General features: G+C 50.2%; 1 protein-coding gene across 1 annotated transcript; it reads left to right on the top strand.

Moving 5' to 3' along the window:
- Positions 1–971: 971 nt before the first annotated feature.
- SLCO2A1 (solute carrier organic anion transporter family member 2A1) lies at positions 972–23237 on the top strand (the record flags this gene model as incomplete). Its single annotated transcript, XM_079539748.1, has 14 exons — positions 972–1061; positions 8096–8233; positions 9837–9999; positions 12530–12745; positions 14428–14526; positions 16249–16382; positions 17058–17139; positions 18146–18310; positions 18626–18815; positions 20769–20928; positions 22005–22174; positions 22687–22751; positions 22889–23009; positions 23117–23237. The coding sequence occupies 14 exons, from the start codon at positions 972–974 to the stop codon at positions 23235–23237; spliced, it is 1914 nt and encodes a 637-aa protein (XP_079395874.1).
- Positions 23238–24581: the final 1344 nt, after the last annotated feature.

Genomic DNA, 24581 nt, shown 5'->3' on the forward strand with positions numbered 1-24581 from the left:
AAAGGGAGGTGGGGAAGCAAGATGATTGCTGTACTGCAGACTGGGAGTACCCACGTGTCCCTGCATATAGTGCTTGCAGGGCATGGGGAAGGCAGCACCCCAAAGAGTTATCCCATATCAGTGCTGATTTCCCCACACCTCTGCAGCTGAGGGCAGCCCGCAGGTCCCTCTCCCATGGTGTCAGGCCCCCTCTCGTGGCCAGCGGGCACCTGTGGGTGGCACTGGGTGCTTCTGGGTCTCCTCCAACCTCCTCTGCCCTCCTTTGCCAGGAACCCCCCTGTTTGGGGAACTTGTACCCATGGAGAGAGGTCACACCCACCCTGACACTGCTCTACCATTGCCACATACTTGGGCAGGGGCTCCCCCTCCTCAGGACCTACCAGTGTTGGCCCCCCAACACTGTTCTAGCTGGGATTTGGGGTCTCCAGGCTCTGGACAACCTATCTGGCTCACTCTCTCCTCACTTTACATAGGGAAAATAATTCTGATGAAGCGCCTGAAGCCAGCTTCTCCCCCCTCCCCCAGCCCTTCTCCCTCTGACACTTTTTCTCCTTTGCGACAATAAATCAGTGCTCTGCATAAACAAAGCCCTGGAGATCTATTCCTTAAAACAGCTCCCAGGAATCACACAAACGCCATTCTTCCACGCAAGAAGGGCGGGAGGAGGTTGGGTTAATTTTCACTCTGTGACTCCTTGCCGGAGGGAGGGATCTGTCCTGCAGTCCCCATCCCCAAAACACCCAGACCCGATGGGCTCCCACCGGCTCGCCGCACGCCCGCGCTGGCTTCCTGCAGCTTTAAAGTTCCCTCTACACCCAAAGGAAAAGAGGGAGGAGAAAGGGTTTCATCATCGCTCCCGAGTGTGGACTTATAAAAACTTTGTGCTCACGCTGCCTGGCTCACTCATCGGCTCACCGTTTTCGGAGCAGGACGGGCCAGAGCCCTCACGAGCGTATCTGTTGGGGTGCACCATGGGGGTCCATCCCGAAGCTGCCAAATCCCCAGTGGATGTCCCCAAAAGCTCCAGCACCTGCTCCCGTGGTATCTTCTGCAACATCAAGGTAAGGAGCGGCGATGCGCGAGGAGGAGGCTGGCACAGATGCGGTACCAGTGCTGAGACCAAGGCTGATAAAAAAGGGGCAGAGAGCAAATCCTGCACCCCGGCCCCAGATGAGGTTGCAGAGCACCAGGGCTCGGTGAAAGCAGCATGATGTGCTGCGTCCTGTACACGGCGTGCTGCTGCTGGGGAATGATTAACCACATCCTGGTGCGAAAGCAAAATGCTGCCCCAGGACTGCGTCCATTCTTGGCGGGGAGCGGGGCAGCTTTGGGAGCGGTGGAGATGGCTGTGGGGTTCTCTCATGTTGTTTCGCAGCGCTTGAGGCAGCGGGGTGCAATGTTGGGGTCCTGGTGGGGGACCCATCCCTGGGTGTGCTTCCCTAGCAGCATCACTGAGCACACGTCTGCAGTGCTTTTTGGATTAGAGCAGCTTTAGTAAACTGGAGAATGAGGTCTGGAGTGGGGAGGAGTTTGGTTTGCTGTCAAGTGCTGATGTTTTGGGGTCACAGGCAAGCGCGCCAGCAGCACACAGGGAGCTGGTCCTTCCAGTCCTGCATCCCTAAGTCCCTGCTGCTGCTGTCTGAGTAGGTGACACAATTGCCCTTGCTGGCTGGAAAGACCCATATAACAGAACATAGTGTGGAACCGCTGATGTGTGATGGGACAGGGGACAGAAAGTGTCCCAGTGTCCTTGAGGCTGCTCCAGTGGGTAAAGCTGCAAAGCGTTCCCATACCATTAGCGTGCTGGGGTTTGTCATTGCACATCAGAGGGGTGATGTGCACTGTCTGGATGGAGCCATGCGTTGGGGAAAAGCTCCTGGTTTTAAGATCAGATGTGTATAAAGTGACAGGTGATGTCTTTCCTGAGCTGCTCGCTCTTCCTGCACTGCAAGGTTTGTTTTAAAAATATGCGTGCCTTAAAAAAAGCAAACCCTGCTTCGAGGCTGTAAAGAAAGTGGAGGCTGGCAGTGCTCTCAGTTCCCCAAAAAGGGGTAGAAAACAAAAGCATCAGGATGGAACTTCTAGATCTGGGAAGCTGTTTTGAGATGAAGGACAAGGTGTGCAGTAAACATCCTATCTGCACAATAAGCCCTTGGTGTGCTGCAGGCAGTGCGTTGGGGAAAGTTTGTGTCTGGGTTATGTAGGAGGGCAGAAGGATGGAATGTCCCAGCGAGGTCCCCCCTGCTACTTCCCAGCACTGTGGTCAGTGCAGAGGGAATGCTTCTGGTGGGAAGCAGTGGGTTTGAGCAGGCTGCGGGGATTTGAAAGGCAGGATGGGGTGGCAGCTCTGTGGCAGCCCTGCTGGGATGCAGGAGGAGATGCTCTGTGGCTGAGGTGCTGGCACACAATCCCAGCTGAGTGCTGTGCCCCACGGGGACACGGCTGGGGGCAGTTCCTGGTTGGCTCTGTGAAAGTTACTGTGTGTTGTGCATAGGAATCAATGACCAGACTGCAGTAGCTCTGGGGCTCCCTGCTGTGATACTGAGCAGCACCGCTTGGTGCAGCCCATGGGGTGTCTGCCTTGTATCCCCTCTCTGGAGCAACCTGATCTCTGCCCCTGTTTCTCTGTGTGGAACATGGGGGTGCTTGAAGCCCTTCAGAATTTGGCTTCTCATTGCCTCAAAGAAAGATAACAGGGTGCAAAATGCCTTCCAACAGCATGCCAACCACCTTGCCCAAAATTAGGGTTCTTTCTGAGTCATTATCTATTTGCAGTGCCTCTTTCCAACTACAAATGGTTCAGCCTCTTTTTGCTTTAATTGTCTTAATTGTCTTTTGTGCACTAATCTAATTGGTAGCTAATTGTTTGTCCTGGGTCCCCAGGAACATGCCAAGGAGGAGGGCTCTCTAAATATCCTGTTCTTTAGCTGAGCTGTGCTGGTTTCAGCTGGGAGGCACTGGGGAGCAAGCGGCAGGAGATATTGACCCTGTGTTGAGTGGGAGAGGAGCCAGAAGGACAACAGAGGGTTACTGTCACCAGTGTCAGTTGAAAGAAGCTGAGAGTAGGTAGATCTCCCCTCTCTAGACTGTCAGGGGGTCTTCTGCAGGAGAGGAATGAAGCCTTGCCTTGGGGTCTGAGGTCCCAACAGTGCCAGGGCAAGTGTTGTTCTGTTCTTCAAAGGAAGTGAAGGAATTTGTTGAGGAGAGTGCATTTCAGAAGACAGGAGATGCAGGAGTTGTTGTGCTCCTGCATCCTGTTGGAAGAGATTAGGAGTCTCTGTTGAAATGTTGGCCAGAATAGAAGATGCATGGAATCAGTGGCATTTATCCTGAAGACAGCATGGCTTGATGCTGGCGAGCAAAGCACTGAGCATTCATGATGTGTCGGGGCCACCAGACCAATGAAGAAAATCAGGGGGTGTTTCCAGTACTGGGTGCTGTGCAAGGAGGGATGGTGCCTTGGAGAGATATGTGGTAAAGAAGCAGCAGGATGAAGGGCAAGTAGTGAGAAGCACCTGGAGCAAGTGGGGTCCTCAGCACTTGTGGTTCCGGGCTTTGTGCATCCAAGGCTGTGTTTTACCTGGGTTTCACGGGATTGCATTCTAACTTGGAAAAAGTGTCTGGAAGAACATCAGCAGCAAGATGGGGAAGAGCCAGAGGATATAACAGGTTGGAAAGCTTAGTGGGATCAAGGTCTAGGAGACACGAAGCGAGTCGATTTTATGAGGGGTGAGGTGGTTCTGTGCCCAAACACAGTCAAGGAGTGGTCAGCGGAGATAAGATTATCAGAAGAAAAATAGGAGAGGAGTGTCGCTGATAGGGAGCTGTGGGTGTGTGGGAGGAGTGTTTGCACATGTCTGTGGGGTTGGGAAGACAGAATGAATCTGAAGCTGCCTCCGGGAGATCGTGGTCAGAGCCTCAGGCAGCGCACACAGAAAGTGAAAGCGAAGACCCAGCCATGCAGCTGGTCTGCCTGCAGGAGTGGGATGGCTGCTTGCAGCATGCACCAGATATTGCAAGCAGAAGTGCTTCCCAGGAGTGAAGACCTTACCTTATACGCTGAGGTCTGACCCCCACCAAAACTCCTTCTTCATTCTGCAGTGCACCTGCGCCGCATGGCAGCCACATGCCTTCCCCCGGCGCCTCTCCCTGTGCAGTTGAGCAAGGCAGGGCTTGCACAGAGCTCAGGATCAGCCAAATCCCACGTGTGCCTGAGCTGAGAGAAGAGCAAATATTGTCTTTGCACTTGACAATTGGTGGTTGTAAAGCTTGGATTACTTGGCAGTAGATGTTATTGCAACTAATCACTAGGGAAGCCGCATGCTCTAGACAATCCCTGGCTGTTTTATTTGCTTATTTGTTTATTTTTTTGCAAGAGAAATAAGATTTAGGAGCCAGCCTTACCATTGGACCACACTCCTGGCTCTGGGGTGTTGTACTGAGGAACGTGGTGTGTGGCAGGCTATTTGATTCCCTCGATAGAAACTGTGGGGTTTTTCTGCTCTTTTTTATTTCTACAGAGATGTAGGCTATCTCCCCCCTGTGTGCCCGTGTATATCCAGATGAATGGGCAGGTTGGGGTCTCCTGCTTTGGGTGATAAATTTAGAGCTGCTCCAACCCTCCAAATGGGAGAAGGGGGTGAATCTCAGTACAGTGAGGGCAAATTCACGACCCAACATTCCCAAGACTCAGCCAGAGCCTGTTGGTCTCCACTAATGGATGACCCTTTCCAATGAAGTCAGAAGGTTTGGATTTGGCCCTCAGAAACACAAAATACACCTCCGAATAGCACTGTGTGGACAGAAAGAGCTCACAGAGCGTCCTTACTCCTCGTCCTTTCCAAATATTTACTCCAGCCAGATTCACTGTGCATCTCCCCGCTCTTGGCCGCGTCACGCCTCGGTGTCATTAATCAGTGGAGAGCAGTTTGATGGGCTCTGCAAGGATCTCCGCTTCTTTTTACGGCTCCCCAAGCAGCTGTCGTGTCCACCTAATAAATTAGGCTCTGGCTCTTTCCATCCGAGTCGTTAGCAACCGGGCTGCTCCCACGTTAGCACTGATATGAGAGCAGTAGAGCCGGGGCGAGGAGGTTGCACAGACTGGAACATGGAGCTGCTGCTTCTGGGGGCCTCCAAGGGAGACCATTGATGTCCATTTGTGTTGGGCTTCAATCAGTTCTAGGCATCTTAAGAGCAATACAAAGTAGCTCAGTCTATGTAGTGGGAGCAATGGATTTCAGAACAATGCTGTTTGTTGTGTTTTTTTCCCCCCCAAATTATTCCATCATCTGGAAGGGAAAGCCCTTCCTTTGGCACTCGTTTGCTTCTCCAGCACACTCCCTCCAGGCAGGGCTGCCAGGGTGAAGACACTGAGGAAGAAGGTGAGCAATAAGTTTGGAAAGGAGTGGTGTTATCAGGGCATGAAGTTGTGGAAGCAGATAATGGATCCTTAGCTCACTGCTCCAGGCAGTAGAGAATAAGGGGCACTGGTCGTGCTGCACTTGGCAGCACCTTAGAATGAAAGCATCATGTCAGGCTGGATATTAAGAAAAAATTCTTCTTGGAAAGAGTGGTGATGCACTAGAATGGGCTGCCCAGGGAGGTGGTGGAGTCACCATCCCTGGAGGTGTTCAGAGCTGTGGAGATGTGGCACTGAGGGATGCGGGCAGTGGCTGGTGGGGTGGGCTGCAGTTGGGTCTGCGGGTCTTATGGGTCTTTTCCTACGTAAATGATTCTATGATTCTATGAAAAAAAAACCCTAAGATCATTGTATCCAACCATAAGCTCAAAATTCATTAAGCCACAATCTTCCTGAGCCCTGGTCCCCACAGAAATGTGCTGGGCTCCCATCCATAGAAACACTTCATTCTTTGAAATAACGAGATCTGAATCTCGTTACCTTGCTTTGACTCTGACCCATGTCAGCACATGCGTGGCAGGTTCATGTTCTTTTCTCATTTCACCCAACTTCCCAAGCATTTTATTGGCTGCATTTATGATGCCAACCCAAAAAGCCTCTTACGAAACAGCTCGTTTTTCATTACAGCCTGTTTTAAAGTCCAGTCTCAGCATATTTTTAGTTAGCTGTCAGCTAAGACCAACGACAGTGGTGACAGTGTGCTATCTTATGTAAGCAATAATGGAGAGAGAGCGCCAGGAGATACGTGAGTAGGGTTGGCAGATGGAGGAGGTGGTGTGGGGCAGTGCTGCCCCAAGACTGGCAGCTCCAAGGGCACACATCCAGCCCCAGGAGCCACAACCTGCTCCGTTCCCCAAATGCCCACCCAAAGGATGGGCTCACCCCCTCCCTCTGACCTCTCCTCTGCCAACCCCTGCACTTCTCATCCTCAGAGCAGACTGACACAGCTGAGCTGAACCCAGCCACCATGATCCATCCTCTTCCCTCCTGAGCACCGCACTCATGCCTGTGCTGGGAGAGCTCTCCTACAGCTGCTCCACATCTCAGGCTGTCCCGGCTCTCCTCCGATTCCCTAATGCTTCCTTATTCGAATGACTTCAGTAAGGTCTGGCCAGAGCTGCGGGAACAGAAATTAATCAGAAAACAGAAAATAATCTGGCAGCAAGATCCCCTCTTCATTTCTCATCCTCAGAGTCAACTCTGCATCAGGCCAGCTTGCTTGGGTTCATTAATTACGCACAAGCCCAGGCCAAGACTCGGGAAAGTGAAGGGGTAGGTCCAGCCATCAGCAGAAGGACATGTGCTCGGAGGTGTTTTTGGGTGCAGGAGTGGATGGATGTCTGGTTTAGCTGCTTCTTTTCCATTTTGTCATCTGCCCCGTTTCCCAAGTCACATCCCACATTATCACGGAGGCATTTTGTGTTGGTAATGTCCCAGCCTGGGACCTTGCCCTCTCTTGCTCAGCTGACACAGTGCCAACTGTGCACATGGTGTGTCTGTGTATCTGCACGTGGTGCTTCTGTGTGTCTGCTCACACTCTGCCAATGGGGAGCTCGTGGTCATCACTGTGACCCCTCATTCCTCTTCCTCTATCCATCTTCTATTTCCCTGCTGTCTCTAGGTTATTATGTCTGCTCTCGTCTCCTTTTCTGTTTGTTACTCTTTTGGATGTCAAGCTCTGCCATCTGCCTGGTTCCATTTCCCTTGTGGAAGAAGCATCCCAAGAAGCCACCTCTTTGTCCTTAAGGACAAGACATGGTCAATTTCATTCTTTCTTCATGCCAGGAGACCAGGCTGCTGGGTGCCAATGCCATTTCAAATAAATAGCCTTGAGGAGCGTTGCTGTTCCTCTGTCCAGGACATAAGGAATTTGTCAGCACTTCAGTACCTTTGATCCCCCCATCCATCATCCTGGCCTTCCTGCCGTTATCTCCATGGGACACGCTTCCGGTGTTCAGCAAATATTTGATTTCCTGTGAATTTAAATAAAAAGACCTTTTCCCTTTTTTAAAAAAAATGATTTTAAAATACTTCTGGCACCAGACAGGACACATTCCATTCCAAAGAAAATAAAGGAAAACTGTTCTGACTAAATATAGATCAAAAGACACTGGTGAGCTGCCTCCGCATCCCCAGCCAGGAATGCTTCCCTCTCGCCGGCCACCCTGTCTCTTCCCACCATGCTCCTGCCCTGGCCCATCAGCTCCTATATTCCCTCCTCCACTCCAGGGATGCTCCATGTCCATTTGGTTGAGTTGCTGGCCCGGCTTTGAGACTGGCGTGGGGAAAGATGCTGTTTTTAGAATACCACGGAGGTCTTCCAGCAGCAAGAAAGCATTGGAAAGCATTGGTTTTGTTCTTTCCCTCTGGGGTGTTTAAGGCCTTTAAAAATGCTTTCCTCCATCACCCCGGCCAATTTGCCTTACAGCCAAGGGAACTCAAGGGGCCACTGGGAAGGAGTGGGTCTCGGGGAATGGAAAGCAGAGCAGCTCCTTTTTGGCTGCAGTATGGCACCATGGCACCATTGCTGCATGCCAACAGTGCAGCCATGTCGACCAGTTGCCCACCTCTGTCCCTGTGCATACATATCCCAAGCCCCTCACACAGTGCCCAACAGCTACCTGTTGGCAGGGCAGCTGGTGGTACTGATTGGGTTGACACTTTTTTTGCCCACAGGTTTTTGTGCTGTGCCATGGCCTCCTCCAGCTGTCCCAGCTCCTCTACAGTGCCAACTTCAAGAGCAGCCTCACCACCATTGAGAAGCGCTTCGGGCTCTCCAGTCTCTCATCGGGTTTCATCTCCAGCTTACATGAGGTAATTGGGTGAGGTGTTTGTGTGTGGCCCCAAGGGGTGTTCAGAACAAGGGAAGCTTCCCAGAATAGGGTCTCGGGGTTGTTCTCCTGGTGTCACCAGTACCCAGCCCTATCACCCCATCTCTCCCAACTCTTGATGGCCCTATGGCAAAGCGCTGTCTGTCACTGACACCAAGTTACTGAGCTGACCTCAATCTAAACTGTGTCCAAAGTGCAGATCAGCTTCTTTAGAAGCTTCAGGGTGGAAACAGCCTTGATTTAAACCTGACACTTCATGAGTGGCCACTCAATGGCAAGATCATTAGGCAGTTCTGGAAGTATGGGCAGATATGCCACCCTTTGAGGTATATGCCATTACTCCCTTACTCCTCTGGAATAAATTCTCTGGATTGTGTTGTCACAAATTGCATCCTTTCTGCTAGCTCTTCAAGGCTAGGTAGGAAAAGCCCTGCTGAGAGAGACTTTCTTTTGATGGCACAGCCAAAAAAGTGCTTGTTGGATGCCCAACTTGCCTATGGCTGCTCTTCTTGCATGGGATCTTTGACCAATGGGCTCTGGGCACTGAGAATCCTCCTGGGACCTTGGAGATGTAGGTGCCCAGATCTTATCCCAACCAATGCATGCATCCAAGGTTAAAAAGAAAAATTCAGTGGAGGACTTTCCACTGATTGGAACTAGGCCAAAACCACAAAAAAGAAGAGATTCATTGTAGAGAGCTGTAGCATGTCATCTGAAACTGACATAACAATGTCTTACAAAGTATTCTACTGCTCACAGCAGCAATACATCAGTAACCCTTGCGCTCCTTATCCAAATTGTTTAAACTCATGTGACTTTATGCTTGGAGATGTAATACCAAAGCAAAATCCAGCATCCCTTTGATTGAAATCTTTGCTTGTCTAGTCTGCAGCAATTCCAAGAACAAAAACCACAAAGAGACAAAGAAGGGAGCCCATGTAAACATGTATAAAAAGAGTATATACATACATATACTCATATACATGTTAGGGTTAAAACGTATAGCTTGTCCCAAGCTGAGGAAAAGCCATTAGTGGTAATTTTTGTGTGCTCATCCTGTAGTCACAGTTTGTATACCAAATAGGCTGAATATTTACACATCTTTCAGCTGATCAAGGAAGATGAGACTCTTGATTATGTCTGTAGCTGCAAAGATCTAGTGTCACAAACATTTGCAATGAGCTGTACTTTGTACCTTATCTTGTGTTTGCTTAGAATTATGGGAATGAAGGTGATGAACTAAGTTTCTTGCTGGATTTGAGGGAATCATCAGGTTTTTGCCACGTCTCAGGAAGTGGGGAACATGTGGGTGGTGAGCAGAGCCCCAGCCAGATCCCAGGCAGGTCGTGAAGCAGGCAGTGATGACAAGGGATGCACACAGGGAGCTGGGGCCTGATGGCTTTTGATAAGAAGGAAGCAGTCATTGCTACGAATCTGTGGGCTGAAGCTGAGGGTTGTTTTGTTCCACCTCTTAGGAACCATGAGTGACTGAACAAGCTCTCTACTCATTTGGACATGATCACAGGGGGCTTGACTTCTCTGTTACATCTCCTAATGTCCTCTGTGTTTCACTTTGCTCTTTCCAGATTGGCAATGTGGTCCTCATCATCTTTGTCAGCTATTTTGGTAGCCGAGTGCACCGCCCGCGGGTGATTGGAGCTGGGGGGCTGCTGCTGGCACTGGGAGCCTTCCTGGTGACCCTGCCCCACTTCCTCTCAGACCCCTACGAATACACCACAGTTAGTGTTGGTAAGTGCCCTCACCCTTCCTGAGGAGGGGATATTAGGAGAAAACAGAGCTGGAGATCTTCCCTTGGTTCTGTTGTGACCATGTGGGTAGTAGCCATGCACAGGAGAAGAGCAAACCAAGGGCTAAGGGCTAACATCACTCTTGGCTCTACAGATAGGTGCATCTTGAATTCATCCTCCATGGGCACATCAGTGCTATGCTCCACCAGCACAGCTCCACCAATTGTCTTGGTGTGGGGATGAACAACCTTAATTCATCCTCTATGGACACTCAGATGTCCTGGTCTCCTCCTCCTTGTGTCTTCCCAAAATACCTTATGGTGTTGTAGGACATCTGAAGGAGCACACATAATTGGTTGAGGCCCAACCACCTCGCAGGAGCAAAACTATGAGCACAAAGCACAAGTACAGGATGTAGCAATCCATTGTACAGTTCTGGGTGGCGACACCACTTCCAACCTGTTCTTGCCTGCAAAAGTCAAAGAAAGGCCACCAGCAAAGATGTGACTGTGCTTCCCCAAGAAGGGGAGGGCGGTTGTATCCACCCCACATAGAATTTGGAGAGCTTGGAGGGACTTAAGGCACAGATTTACTATTTGAAGCCCAACTTTGGTATAGGTTTGCAACCCCTTCTGAATGTGATAAAAGCACGGGGTATCCCTTCTGCTTTTTCTGGACATCTTGCTTGGGCCACAGTTTTGTTTTTGGAGACGATGCTTATATCCTTATAACTTTGGATGAACCCCTTCAGTTGTGTGATTTTCTTGGGGGGAGGGCAGTGGTGCATTTAGAAATTTTGGATATTAGAAAAAACTCAGAAAGAGAGGAAACGCATTGTCACACAGTGCCCAGGGAGGTGAGGGAGACACCTGCAGGTGTTCCAGAGCTGTGGAGATGTGGCACTGAGGGATGTGGTCAGTGGGCATGGTGGGGTTGGACTTGGAGGTCTCAGGAGTCTTTTCCAACCTTAATGATTATGTGATTCTATGATTCAGATTCCCAGAGGTGCTTTCACCACAACAGTCCTGCCCCCATCAGTCTTGTAGGGATGGCTGGTGTTTGACAAACTCAAGATGTTTGTAGCCAGGGTGTGTGTTGGCTCTCACGTGCTCTGAGGGCAAAGCAGTCCATCTGGCTGATGAGAAGGCTTCAGAAAGGAGGGCTGATGTGTATGCCCTGTTCCTACTTTAGCCAGTAAGAGACTTAATGGCTTCTGATTTAACTGGGCAGGCTTTGGGAGCCAGCTGGTGTGCGTTGATGCCAGCTCCTGTTTCAGAATGCAGTACTCAGCCAAGCTGCGTTCCCCATGCTGTATCAGCAAGGGGATGGCAAAGGCAGGAGCCGTGGCTTTGCCGGGAGCCGTTGGGTCGCTTTGGCTGTGAGTTTGCCACCGCAAGAGGTGTTCACGGTCCGCCTGCTCAGCACAATGGGATGCCAAGCATGGGCAGGGAGCATAGCACAGGGAAGAGATCTGCTCACAAGTTCCTCCCACCCCTGCTCCCCCCTGAACTCTGCTCTGCTCTGCCAGGTGTGGGAAGGCTGGTGCAACCCAACCGGGGCTCCTGGTCCCACCAGTGAGCACAGATTGTTGGCATGGAAAAAACAGTCCTGGGTTAGATTGTCCTTGTTTAACTTCTGTAGCTCTCACTGTTGCTGCCATAAAATCTTTATTAGCCAAAGAGGCTCCTTCTGTCTGGCGGCACAGACCCTCCTGGCCATGCAGCTGCAATTGAGCTCGCACCAGGAATTTTGTGGTGACTATTAGGAATGTACTGCCACAATATGCCAGTTAGAGCCCCTAACCACCGGGCAAGCATTTAGATCTCTCATTTCTGCTTGCTCAGAGGCATATTATATGAGTTATTGTACGAGTCAGGAAGATCAAAACGTTGAAAAAAATTACAAATATCAATAATAACAAAAAAAGCCAGAAGAGGAAGAGCTAACAGGAGAAGACCAGAGCTTAGTTTGTTTGCTCAGTAACACAGTCATTTTGCAGGCAAAACAGGTTTTTCCATCCATTGCTGAATATTTACACTTTCCCACCAGCTCTGACACCGTCTGTCCAAGGGCTGCTGTCACTTGGCTGAGCCCAGCACTGCTGCAGCCACAGCAAAGAGGTTTTTATTCTCCGCTGACAGCCTGAATGTGACTCAGTGGAATGGGGCTGCAGGGCTGACCTTTCTCCTCAGCAGTTGCAAAAATTACTTTGCTTCCTTCTTCTTTAATGTGATAAAACCCACAGCTGGACTCTTTGCTACCCTGAGCCAAGTGCAGTACCCCAGGGGGTAAAGGTGATGAGGAGTGCTAAACAAAACAAGCAACCCATCCCAACTCCAACAGCGTGCACCTAGGAATGGGCTTGGAAGACACCTAATGTTTGCAGATTTAATGCAGCTGTGCAGAGGGGAGGTGGGAATTAGGGTCAGCCTGAGCCAATTTATCACTACACTCCCCAGCAGAATTGATGCAGGAGCCGGAGGAGGCAGGAGTGTGCTTAGCTCTGTAATGCTCTTTCTTTTCTATTGCAGGTAACAAGAGCCAGATCCAGGCTGAGCTTTGTTACGCAGAGAACAAGTTTGTGTGCCCGAATGCCACCCAGGACCCTCAGAAGGAGGCCAGCAGCATGTGGGCAATGATGGTCATCGCTCAGCTCTTGGCTGGAATTGGGACAGTTCCCATTCAGCCCTTTGGGATCTCCTATGTGGATGACTTTGCAGAAGCAAACAATTCTCCGCTGTATGTTGGTGAGTGGGAAGAGTGTTGTTTTGTGTCAGTTTTTTTTCCTTCCAGCATTCAAGCTGAGCTGGAGAGGGACTCCTGGCCTCCATGGCATAGGGTGAGCATACAGAGGGACTCAAGTGAGGTCATCCCCATGATAGTGCCCCATTCCTTGTCAGCCAGCTGTTCTCTGTAAGGTTTTGTTTATGGTGTGAGTGTTAGGAAGCTAAAGAACCAGAGCAAGGGGATGAGATGGCTGAGATGGAGCTTCTCACTTTTGTTAATGTCTGGGAGAAACATTCCACCATCCATGGGCAGAAGTAGTAAGGGAGCCTTCCCTGAGGCCATTGCCTGTTCTTACAGAGCATCAGTTCACTGGGCTTTAACCAGAGGTATGATGGCCTATAGGAGCTGGTTAATGCAAGTTTTGCAGCAAAGCTGACAATTTTGCCATGGAATTGGCCATCTGACCCTGCCTGGTGCTTGCTCTCAGGCTCAGGAGGACTTCTGAGCCCAAAGGGATGGGAGCTGGCATCAGTCTACACTGCCCTTTTTCCATGTGAATGGCAAAAGCCCAGCTGGGGCTGGTGTGCTTCAAGTTTGGTTATTTGAAAATCTGATACCGTAAGTTATTTTAAAAATCTGATTCCCCCTGAGTGGCAAACAATGTCTTCAAAGCAGCCAAAGGCATCAGCATGATTTAGGAAATCAAAGCGGATGTTCTAAAATAAGATAGGCACTTAAGGAGAAGAGAAAGCCTTTGGGCTTGGGCTACCAAGGACAGGCATTGAACAAGCCCTGAGGAGCTTGGCAGGGTCTTCAGACTCACCTGGCATCTTCTATAAAGGGCTGGTTGGTTCCTGACTGCATAGGTAGTCATTTTGGGGCCATGGGAATGTCCCTGTGCATCTAGGTTGCCTCAATACAGTGTAAATGCCATTGGTGCTCGAGTCTTGCTATGTTTTAGGAGAAAAAGGAGCTTCTTCCAAGAAGGAAAGTGAGATCCTCTCATTCCAAAGAAGTCAAAAGGAAACATTTTGACCTCATGGGTTTGGTCTGAGCTATCTGCTTTCGGGGCAGGAATAGGTCAAAAGAACCAAGGGTGATTTGCTGCCTTTTCTGCTCCCCCTGAGTCATCGTGTTTCACTTCCACTGATGTTTTGAACAAACAATTTTTGCTTGTCTCTAAAAGAGTGAGGCGACAGCTTTGTTTTTTGGGTTCTTTTTTTCCTTCCGTGTGAGGGTTAGAGTCTTAATCACCACAGGAGCCCCAGAGCCACATCATTACCTTCCTGCAGTTCAACCAGCAGCTCCCTGCTTGGTCACAGAGAATCACCAGTACTGTCCTTATAGCAAATCCACAAGATAACAGGAAAGACAAGGGGGAATGGCTTTAAACTAAAAGAGGGGAAATTTAGGTTGGATGCAAGGAAGAAATTTTTTACTCAGAGGGTGGTGAGGCCCTGGCACTGCTGCCCAAAGAAGTGTGGGTGCCCCAAACATGGAGGTGCCCAAGGCCAGGATGGATGGGGCCCTAGGCAGCCTGAGCTGGTGGCGAGTAAGGATGGAGCTCAGTGATCTTTAATGTCTCTTCCAACCCAAGCCATTCCATGATCCTACAATTTTTCTTCTTTGCATGTTGTAGCATCGTTGTTTCTCCATGTCTGAATGAGGCTGTGATCTACTCACGCTCTGCTCTTTTTCCCAGCCATCCTCTTTGCCATCGCAGTGTTTGGCCCCGCGTTTGGGTACCTGCTGGGCTCTGTGGTGCTGCGGCTCTTCGTGGACATTGGCAGAGTTGACATGGGTGAGTATTTCCCAAGTCAGGATGGTCTTCCTAAAAGTTCTCTGTGAATCAGAGGATTGCTCTGAGAGGACTGGAGGTAGAATGCACTCCTTGCTCTTGTGACCCAAATAAATGGACCTGGGATAGCATTCCAGGGTCACTTCTACATCATCTCCCCACAAGGAAGGCTACAGATGGACCTGAGGTCACCATGGAAGCATTGCCTTGCAGCAGGGACACCTCAGTGTCCTGCTCAGTATGGTGGTCATTGCTGCCCGCTGCTCCCATGCTGAGGAAGTGCAATACTTCACAGTGCCAGAGAGGATCAGGAACTCCTGAAGCATCCAGCAGGGAGAAGACAGCCATGGGGCAGCCATTGTCCTGCACGTCCGTGGGAAGTTTTGATTCAGGTTGGATGTGAGAAAGACCTTCTCCTAGAGAGTGGTCAGACACTAGAACAGGCTGCCCAGGTGGGGTCACTGTCCTTGGAAGTGTTCAAGAACCACTGAGGAATGTGGTTTAGTGAGCAATACTGGTGGTAGGTGAACAGGACTAGATGACCTTAGAGGTCTTTTTCCAACCTCAGTGATCCTGTGATTCCACTCAACCTCCTGCCCACCACCCTTCACCAGCATCTGCAGGTTTGGAACCAAGCTGGCACCACCGCAGGGCTTATTTCCTCTATCCACAGTATGTGCTTATTATTCCTGGTAATTTAATCACTAAAGAATTCTCCCTGGCTTCATCAATAATGTGGCTTTTCCTGTGTTTCCTTTGAGAGATCAGAGCCTGCCTGACATATTTGTCCCGTGCCTGATAAGAATAATAAATGAACCCAAGACAGGAAACAGCAAAAAGCCTTGGCTCGCACCCTGTGGCAGCAGACAGATATAGCATCTCCTGCCCGGTCGCTCCATGATGACGTCCACATCCGCAGTGGATCGGTGCCTTCAGGGCAGTGAGGCAATTGTTCAGTGGGGTGGGGGTCACTACTTCTGTGTCCTAGGCAGGAAGCCGACCCTGAGCCCTCCCAAAAAGTCCCTGCAATGGGGAGATGCACTACTTGTGCCAAGCCAAGCAAGCCTTCGACCTCTGGTGAACAGCCGGAGGATGTCCACACTGGGATGGAGCAGTGCTTGTCTCTCCTCCTTTTTCCGGACCAAGGGTGTGAGCACCCGGGGTTTTGTCCACTCGGGAGCCATTCTCATTAGAAGTGTTCTTCTGCCAGCACTATGTGAGGCTGTGTGACTTACTGAGCCTGAAGCGGTGGGAGAACAGACATTTCCAGGAAAATGGCTGTGCCTTTTCTCAGTCCCCATCTCACCTGGGCAGCCAGGGAAGATAGCGTGGTCCCAGCCCAACCGTGTGCCCGGGTAGAGGAGGTTGGAGCAGGGGCCCTGTTGTCACCTTCTGGCTGCAGTGCTTGGGCCCGTGCCATCAGTGTGCTGTGATGTTGATTATATGTGTCCCGTGGGTACTGGTGAGGCTCAGAGCAGTTTGGGTGGGGACTAGTGAGGAAAGCTCATTCACACCCACATATGTGGGCAGAGGGACTCACTGATTCCCAGAAGCCAGAGCTCATCTTGATATGAGCTGGTAGGAGCTCTTGCCTCCCTTCATTTGCCACACCAGCAGGGAGACCCATAGGCTGTGCTCTTTGTCCATATTGGCATGGACATTTTCCCCTTTTACCATTGGACTTGTACAGGCAGAGCTCTGATGACGGGTCTTTGTGTCTTGCAGCAACAGTGACCCTGACCTCGCAGGACCAGCGATGGATTGGAGCCTGGTGGCTGGGGCTGCTGATCTCCTCCGGGTGCTTGGTGCTCACGTCCATTCCTTACTTCTTTTTCCCTCGGTACATGCTGAAGGGAAAGGTGAGGCTCCATGTCTTAGCATGGTGGCTGCAGGTCTTCTTAGAGTTCCTCTTCGATAGGGGTCTGTCCCCGGTGACTTCATCCTGCCAGAGTGTTCCACTCCCTGTCAATGGCAATGACCGTATCTCAACACCCTGCCACAATGCCTTCTGTGAGGTTATAGTCACTGTCTGAAAAATGGGCTTTTTGTTTGGAAAAAAATGGGAAAGAAAAAAGGCAAGTTTCCCATTAAAACAAATAAGAAAAGACATAGAGCTATCAAAACATTCCACTTTGGTATTTTCAAAGCCAAGCCTCCTTGGTTTCGTTTCAAAAAAAATAGTGTTTGGGGGATTTTTGGTCTTGTTTAACCATTGATTCTTTAAAGGTCAAAATCAAATCCCAAATATTTCAGGATTATAGTTTAAGGATGCACCAGACCGGAGCTGGCCTGTCTCCAACTTCCATTTCCCCTTTTTTTTTCCAGAATTTAAGAAGAAATATCTTCCTTTTGGTCAGAGTTCAAAGCTTTCCAAACTCTTATAACCTCTCTGAGTTGAGTCTTGCTGCTCTACTCAAGAGTCAAAGATGCCCGTGATGGGCTCTGCTGCTCCCTGGCCTTGCTGAGTCCTGGGGCTGCACCAGCCAGGCACCCGCGCTCCTCTCATGGCTGGATGCTCTTCTCTTCCTCTCCAGGACCCAAGCTCAGAGGATGGCATGCTGAGGAAGATGGAGAAGAGGGAATTTGAAGAAACCTCCCTGCTGGAATTTATCAAAAGTAAAGAGCTGACATTTACAGGCGAGGGTGAATGGGGGTGCAGGGAGGTGGCATGGCCTGTATCCCATGTTAGCCTGGGCTGGGTGGACACTACGGCATCAGCATTTACAGGTTGACCTCAGCTGTGTTGGGTGGAGATGCCAGTCAGGCCCCTCCAAGGCCATAGCACATAGGCACCATCCTTCCCTAAGGACTAATAGGATGAGAGAAAATGGCCTCAAGTTGTGCCGGGGGAAGTTCTGGTTCAGTACTAGGAAAAACTTCTCCAAAATACTGGTGATGCTGGAATGGGCTGCCCAGGGAAATGATGGAGTTACTCTCTCTGGAGGTGCTCGAGAACCGTGGAGATATGGTACTGAGGAACTTAGCGGGCAGTATTGGCGGTAGGTGGGTGGTTGGACTGGATTATTTCAGTGGTCTTTTTCAGCCTTAATGATTCTATGACTGCTGAAGGAGGGACGCTGCTTCCCTCCTGCTTGTAGTCATCAGTATTGATGTTTGAATCATTTCTGATGGTAGTTTTGAGGTTTTTACATGACATGAGGCTCCATAAGGAGCCATGGAGCTGCTGGTGCCCCAGCTGCTGCCTTGAGGTTGCTGCACCTCGGCTCACCATCTTGTTTATGAGTAGCTGTTGGGATTTCACTGGTGAGAGGGATTGCATGATGACCTTTCTTAAGCTCATAATGACTTGTTTCCAGTTGAAGTCACTCCCTCTCCATCCACTGCAGTCACATCCTGTGGCCATCAGCCCCCTCCTCTCTATCTCATTGAGCTTTGATGGATGCTGGCACTCAGCTAGAAGAGGAAAGCTAATTAGAGGCCAAATAAACAGACCTGCCTCTGAGAGGCCTGGAGTCAGTCTGCCTGGGCTGCAAGACCAGGATGTCCTGGCCAGGCAGGGGAACGCAATGTCCCATCAGGAAACCACACTCTCTTCCTCAGCCACAGGAGCCATGTCGGGACCTTGTAGCTAAAATTTGCTTTTCCTGCTGTTTCCTCACAGGATTCCCGAAGATCTTCCTCAAGCTGCTCCTCAACCCCCTGTTTATCCTCCTGGTGCTTGCTCAGTGCAGCTTCTCCTCTGTCATTGCGGGTCTCTCCACCTTTCTCAACAAGTTCCTGGAGAAGCAGTACGGTGCTACCTCCTCTTATGCCAACTTTCTCATCGGTGAGCAGGGAATGACCACATCTGTTCACTTGCTCTCGGGGGCCAGAGCAGCTCTTGTTGAAAATGCACGTGGGTGAAGCAGGTCTGCATAGCTCTGATGCTGAAAGAAATGATTATGCACCAAGGCTTGCTTCTACATCTCCAAGTGAAGCTCCTGAGGCTGAGATTTCCTATAGGTGCCAACTGTTTGGGTCTTGGTCTATCTTGAGTAACAGTCCATGGATAATCCCAGCCACCACGAGGTCCCTGACCTCCAGCCAGCAGCAAGGTGCCTGGCAGGCAGGATGCCTGCCTGATGCCTTCGTTCCTCTGCAGGAGCCGTCAACCTGCCAGCAGCAGCACTTGGGATGCTCTTAGGAGGAATCATCATGAAACGCTTCGCCTTCTCCCTTCGGGCCATCCCCCGGTTCTCTGTGGTGGTACTGGTTTTCTCCATCCTCATCTGCCTGCCCATTTTCTTCATGGGCTGCTCCACAGGACTCGTCGATGGGATCTACCCCTCCAGGTAACACAAGCACTTGGGTTGTTCCGAGCTCTGTGTTCCTCCCCTCTCCAGCTCTTGACTTGATTAACCATGGGGTCACTCCTGGAGGAGAGATAAGCACTACACAGCACAGAAAACTTGGAAAGGCATTTATTCCTGATTTTTCAGAGTATATTTTTCTCTCTAGCCCTGGATTTCTAGGGGGAAAATAGTAGCATTTAGTGCCCATGTCCACATGGAACATGCTGCTCTTGTTCCAGCTGGACTTTCTGCTTGCCTGGGTGGAAACCATTAATTGCTACCCCATTTTTTTATTTTTATTGTTTAGTTTTTGAAGTGATATTTAGACTCTACCCCACTCCACAGGCTTTCTGTGAAGTGCATCATGCACAGGTCATTTGCACAGTCAGCATATCTGCAAGGCACTTTCGTGCACATTTCCCTTTGCCAGCAATAAAGCTCCCATCCCATGGTACAGTGAGGGACAGGGCTCTTCGTACCCAGTTAAAATAAGACAAAACAACAAACTCATGCCTGGACAGCATTTTAGTATTTTGTCTGTATGGCGCGTAATATTAATTCAGGATCATGCAATGGTCTGCTGAGGCATTGTTATCCCTGTTGGCATCCTCATTGGCTTTTTGCTTGAGAGCAAGACTTTGTGCCTTCAGCTCAAGCTCAGATGCCACTTGCTATACTTTGGAAGGCATCTTAGCTTCACAGTGCTCATCTCTTACTGGTAATATTAGCCCTGCTAGCACTCACTGGACCTGATGGGGTTTGCTGGTGGAATGGGAGGCTGGTGGGTGGACTTGCATGACAGAAAGGAGGCTGGAGGAAGGCAGAGATTGATTTCATGTTTGCAGCCACTGTCCTTAGCTCACCTTCAGCTTTTTCTGCAGTTCGGTGTAGCACATGAAATGGGCAACATGGAGCTGTAGGATCTGGGGAACTTGGTAGATCCTTCAACCTCTAGCAGTTCTGGAGCTCACAGAGCTACTGCTGTCTGCATGCTGAGACATGAGTCCATCTGAGAGGCATGGGACTGCTTGGGAAAGGCCATACTGGAGTTGTCAGTGCTCCCATTTGCAGCAGCTGCCTTGTGCTGGCTGGAGAGCAGTAGGAACATGACAGCATTGCTTAACCCACCCAAGGGATTGTCCCTTTGGATGTCACATCCAAGCAGATCCTTCCTTCTCATCAAAGAATCCAAGAAGGACATGCCTCCCAACAACAGTTGCGTTCTCCATTTCCCACAGTCCCAGCTCTGTCATCTTCTCCCCTCTGCTTCTCCTTCTGCAACACCTGCAAGAGTCCAATACTCAAGCTGCTCTGACCACTCCTAGCTGTAGCCCTCAGAAACATGAAAACACCATTCCCCTTGGGCTCCAGGTGCTGTGAACCAGATGGGCAGTGCCCACCAGCCCAAGGATGGCCCCCAGGGCAGCAGGCAGAGAGTGCTGCTCCAGCAGCTGAGCTCCCTTAGATAGTAAGGCAAGACAGAACAGATCATTCAGCTTATGCTCTTGCCTTACACACTGTCATCAGGTTTGTCTGGAAGCGAGCCCATCTCCAGTTGTTGTCTGGATGGCGTTTCCAGCTGGGGCTCCTCGCACATCTGTTTGTGCGGTTTTGGATGGAGCCCAGATAACATTTCTCCAGGCATTTGCTGATTAGTTTTCAGCTGGGGGGAAAAAAAAAAAAAAAGTGTGTGAGCACTTGTTTGCAGACATAACATAATTACAGGCTGCTAAGTTCCCTGTACACTGCAGAGGTACCTGCAGGGGATAGGGGTCTGGCACAAGGCCAGCCTGCTCCTGGCAGCATCCCAGCACACATAGGAACAGGGAAACTGGCTAGCTAGGAAGAGGACTGGGGAGGGACATCTTTTTTTCCTATTTCCAATTATTATTATTATTTCTTTTTTTTTTTTTTTTTTTTTTTTTAATTTTTTGTTTATTTTCTCTTTGGCAGAACACAGAGTTCCCAGCCACAGGTTAAGGCACCGAGTGGGTGCCACTGCTCCCAGCACATCTTTCACCCAGTGTGTGGAGAAAACAACGTGGAGTACATCTCACCCTGCTTTGCTGGCTGCACCAACAGCAGCACTGACTCCTCAGCTCCCACACAGGTGGTGAGTAGTGGGAGCAGGATGTGGCCACCAAGCTGAGCTGTTGTGGCCATGCCAAGAACCAAAGAATTTCCAGAAGGTTTGAGGTTTTGCTATGAGTGCACCTTGCTTGTTGTCACAGTGAAGACTAGCAGTGCTGTAGGAATTTGGATGCAGTAGAGCCGTTTAGATATTTGAATTATTCTTTAAGGAACTAAGAGAGACCTCTTGATCAACTGCCCTTGTTGACTTCAACTTGATAGGACAAGGGATGATGGCTTTAAACTAAAAGAGGAGAAATTTAGGTTGGATGTGAGGGAGAAATTCTTTACACAGAGAGGGTGAGGCCCTGGCACTGCTGTCCAGAGAAGTGTGGGTGCCCCATCTCTGGAGATGCTCAGACTGGGCTGGATGTGGTCTGGGCACCTGAGCTGGTGGGGAGCAGCCAGCCCATGGTAGGGGTGGGACAGGGTATTAACCCTTCTAGATCTGTCACTTCTGAACAGAGAAGGTCTTGGGCATGAGGTGGTGATTAGTGGTCATTTTGGCCATAGTGACCATGAGGTAGTCAAATTTAAAATGAAGAAAGCTGCTACAAAACCTCAACCCTGGTCATGGGAGAGCAGATATTAGGCAGCTCAGGAAACTAGAGTTAGTAAGATCTCCTAGGAAAATTGCTTTTGAGCAGGAAGGCTTGGATCTACCTGAAGGGTAGGCAGGCCCTACATTGACTGGAAAGCCCTGGGTAGGGAATGGTGGCATGTCCCCTTGCAGGAGGTCAGGACACCCAACAGGATGCCATGGCCATATCATTGGAGCTGATGCTTCCATCGCTCCTTTATCAAGTGGTGTGGTGACGTAGAACCACAGAATCATTAAGGTTGGAAAGACCATTAAGATCATCAGGTCAAACCCCAACCTATGCCTGTGCCCATTCCAGACCGCGTCCCTCACTGTGGCATCTACCCTTTTCTTGAACACCACCAGGGGCAATGACTCTACCACCCCCTTGGGAGCCTATGCCAGGGTTCCACCCCTCTCATAGCATGACCAGGGGAGTTTTACATGTTTGTTTGTTTGTTTTCAAATGTTTCCAACAGATCTACAGGAACTGTTCCCAGATCTCTGCTGGTAGTGGGTTGTCCTCTGCCAAGACGGGCTCCTGTCCACTCAGCTGCTCCCACATGCTCCTCCCTGTCATCTTCCTCATCTCCTTCGCTGCCCTGGTGGCCTGCTTGTGTCACAACCCCCTCTACATGATGGTGCTACGGTGAGCAGTGGGCAGGGGAGTTTGTGGGGCGACAAATTTCAGCTACGTAAGGATCTGAGAACAGTTGTTCACCATTTGATTAAGTTTTGCAGGTTTCTCTTTCATCAGTAACAGGAGGGTCTCAATAAGCAGGAACCCCCTTGTTTTAATGCTTTGAGTGCTCTTGCTGAAGAGCAACCCCTTCCTCCACACCCCTGGCTACGAAATATGGCAATTCCCTAAACAGTAGAATGTTTCCTATTTCAGCAATTCCTATTTCAGCTCTTCCTTACAGTTTATATCAGGTAGAATATCAATTAAGAACAAAACGCTATGCTGTAGCATCCCCACAAATTTTCATCCCGGCAGCTCTCTGGGCTCCTCCTAATCCCCACGGGGTCATTCAACCGCTGTTCTCCATTCCAAACTGGAAGAACGGGGGAGAAACCAGGTCCATGGCTATGAACCTGACACTGAAACCAGAAGAGCACTGCTGCCACCAGCTCTGACCTCACCTGGCTTCTCCCTTGCAGGGTGGTGAACCAGGATGAGAAGTCATTTGCCATTGGCGTCCAATTCTTGCTGATGAGGTTGCTGGGTGAGTGATGAGGCTGGGGGGTGACAGGGCACTCTGAAGCTTGCTAGAGGCACAGGAGGCGTGTGACCTCCTTGGAGGCAGCAGGTGAAGCTGGCCGGAAGGGCAGAGAGCCTGACCCAGCCCTCTCTTCTCCAAAGCCTGGCTGCCGGCTCCAGCCATGTTTGGTGCCCTCATCGACTCCTCCTGCATCCACTGGCAGAAACAGTGCTCACAGCGTCGCTTCTGTGCCTACTACAACAACGACTTCCTTCGCAACAGGTACCTGGCCTCAGCTGTGGCACCCGGAGCTGCCATGGGGACAGTCCCCAAAGCTGACCTCTGGAGCCACCTCCGGATAGGGCATCTCCCTCATCTTCTCTTCACAGATACCTGGGGCTGCAGGTGGGATACAAAGTGGTGGGCACCATCCTCCTTGCCCTCATTGGCTGGAAGGTGAAGAGGAGCAAGGAGTACAACGTGCAGGAGAAAGCTGCCGGCCTGGTGTAACTGCACAAAGACTGACTGCACTTCATTCCCCACCACCAGCACTTTGCCTTTTGGGGAGTTTGGTCGATTTCTCATTCTTTTGTAACGGAGCAACTTCAACATAGCAGCTCCTCACTCCTCTCATGACAACCCAGCCAAATGAGAGCATCTTTGTGATCCCAGCAAAGGGCAATCCCCACCGGTCCCATCTTTGGATGCAGCCCTGGACACATTGGGGACCAGCTCCTCCAGGTGGGTCATCCAAGACTCACCCATTGCTTTGCACTCCCAGGAAGCAGATGGGGCCTGTGTTCCAGCCTGGACCCACATACACAGATGCAAGCAATGGTCCTGCTCCACTGTGCCTTTTCCAGCCAGGTGTTGCCCTCCAGACAGGATAGGAGCAAGCAAGATTGCTGCCACGTCCTGGTGGTCTCCCTGTCTGCCCCTGCCTATCCCTCTTGTACAGGTCAGCACGGACATGAAAAGTCATCACTTGTGATTTAGTACAGAACATTTTGGAAAGGGTTTGACTGTTGTGTTTGTTTGCTTTTTTTTTTTTAAATAAAGGTCAATTTTCCATGTGGTGTGTCAGTCACCCCCACCCTGTTCAGAGCTATCCCTATGGGCAGGCACAGGGGAACATCCCTGCCACAATGATGGGATAGAACTGAGTTGGGGGAATAGAGCTGGGTCTGGAGGGCTGAACTGGGCCTGGGTGATGAAGGGAAGCTGCAGCAAGACAGGGTGGGGAGGGATGGAGCCATGCACAGAAGCTCAGCATGAGCCCTGTGACCCTAACACTGCTAAGCAGAGTCAACGCAGAGGGCAATAGGGAATGACCAAACCAAGACTTGAGAAGAAACATTCTGTCAAATGCTTTATTACAGACATATTTTTCAAAAAGAATAACTTAAAACCAAACAGGGCCTCATGCTACTTTATCCCACCAGATGGCGATGCTCAGTCTCTGCTTTCAGAGAAGGTAGCAAGCAGAACTACCACTCAAGCAAACAGCAATATTCTCCAGCAAAGGGAGTTGAAGCACAACAAACACACTTCAGCAATGCATTGGCTGCAGCAAATACCAAAATGTAACACACTCCCTAAGTATAATCCTCCCCCCCTCCTATGTGGAACAGCACATCTCCCAGGTTATCTTTAGAGCTCCACTATGGGCACAGCTCTTTGCTCAAGCCTGTTTTTGTTCCTACCATCAATACTAACATTTGGCAATACTACAAGAAGTCAGAGGATGCCCAGAAAGAAAGGAAAAGAACATAAAAAGGAAAAGAACAGATCAGACGAGCCATTAAAAAAGCATTAAATGAGAGAAAAACCCACAAAAGACAGAAAAGGTCCATT

Source organism: Tetrao urogallus (assembly GCF_951394365.1).
Source record: "Tetrao urogallus genome assembly, chromosome: 9".
Taxonomy (NCBI): Eukaryota; Metazoa; Chordata; class Aves; order Galliformes; family Phasianidae; genus Tetrao; species Tetrao urogallus.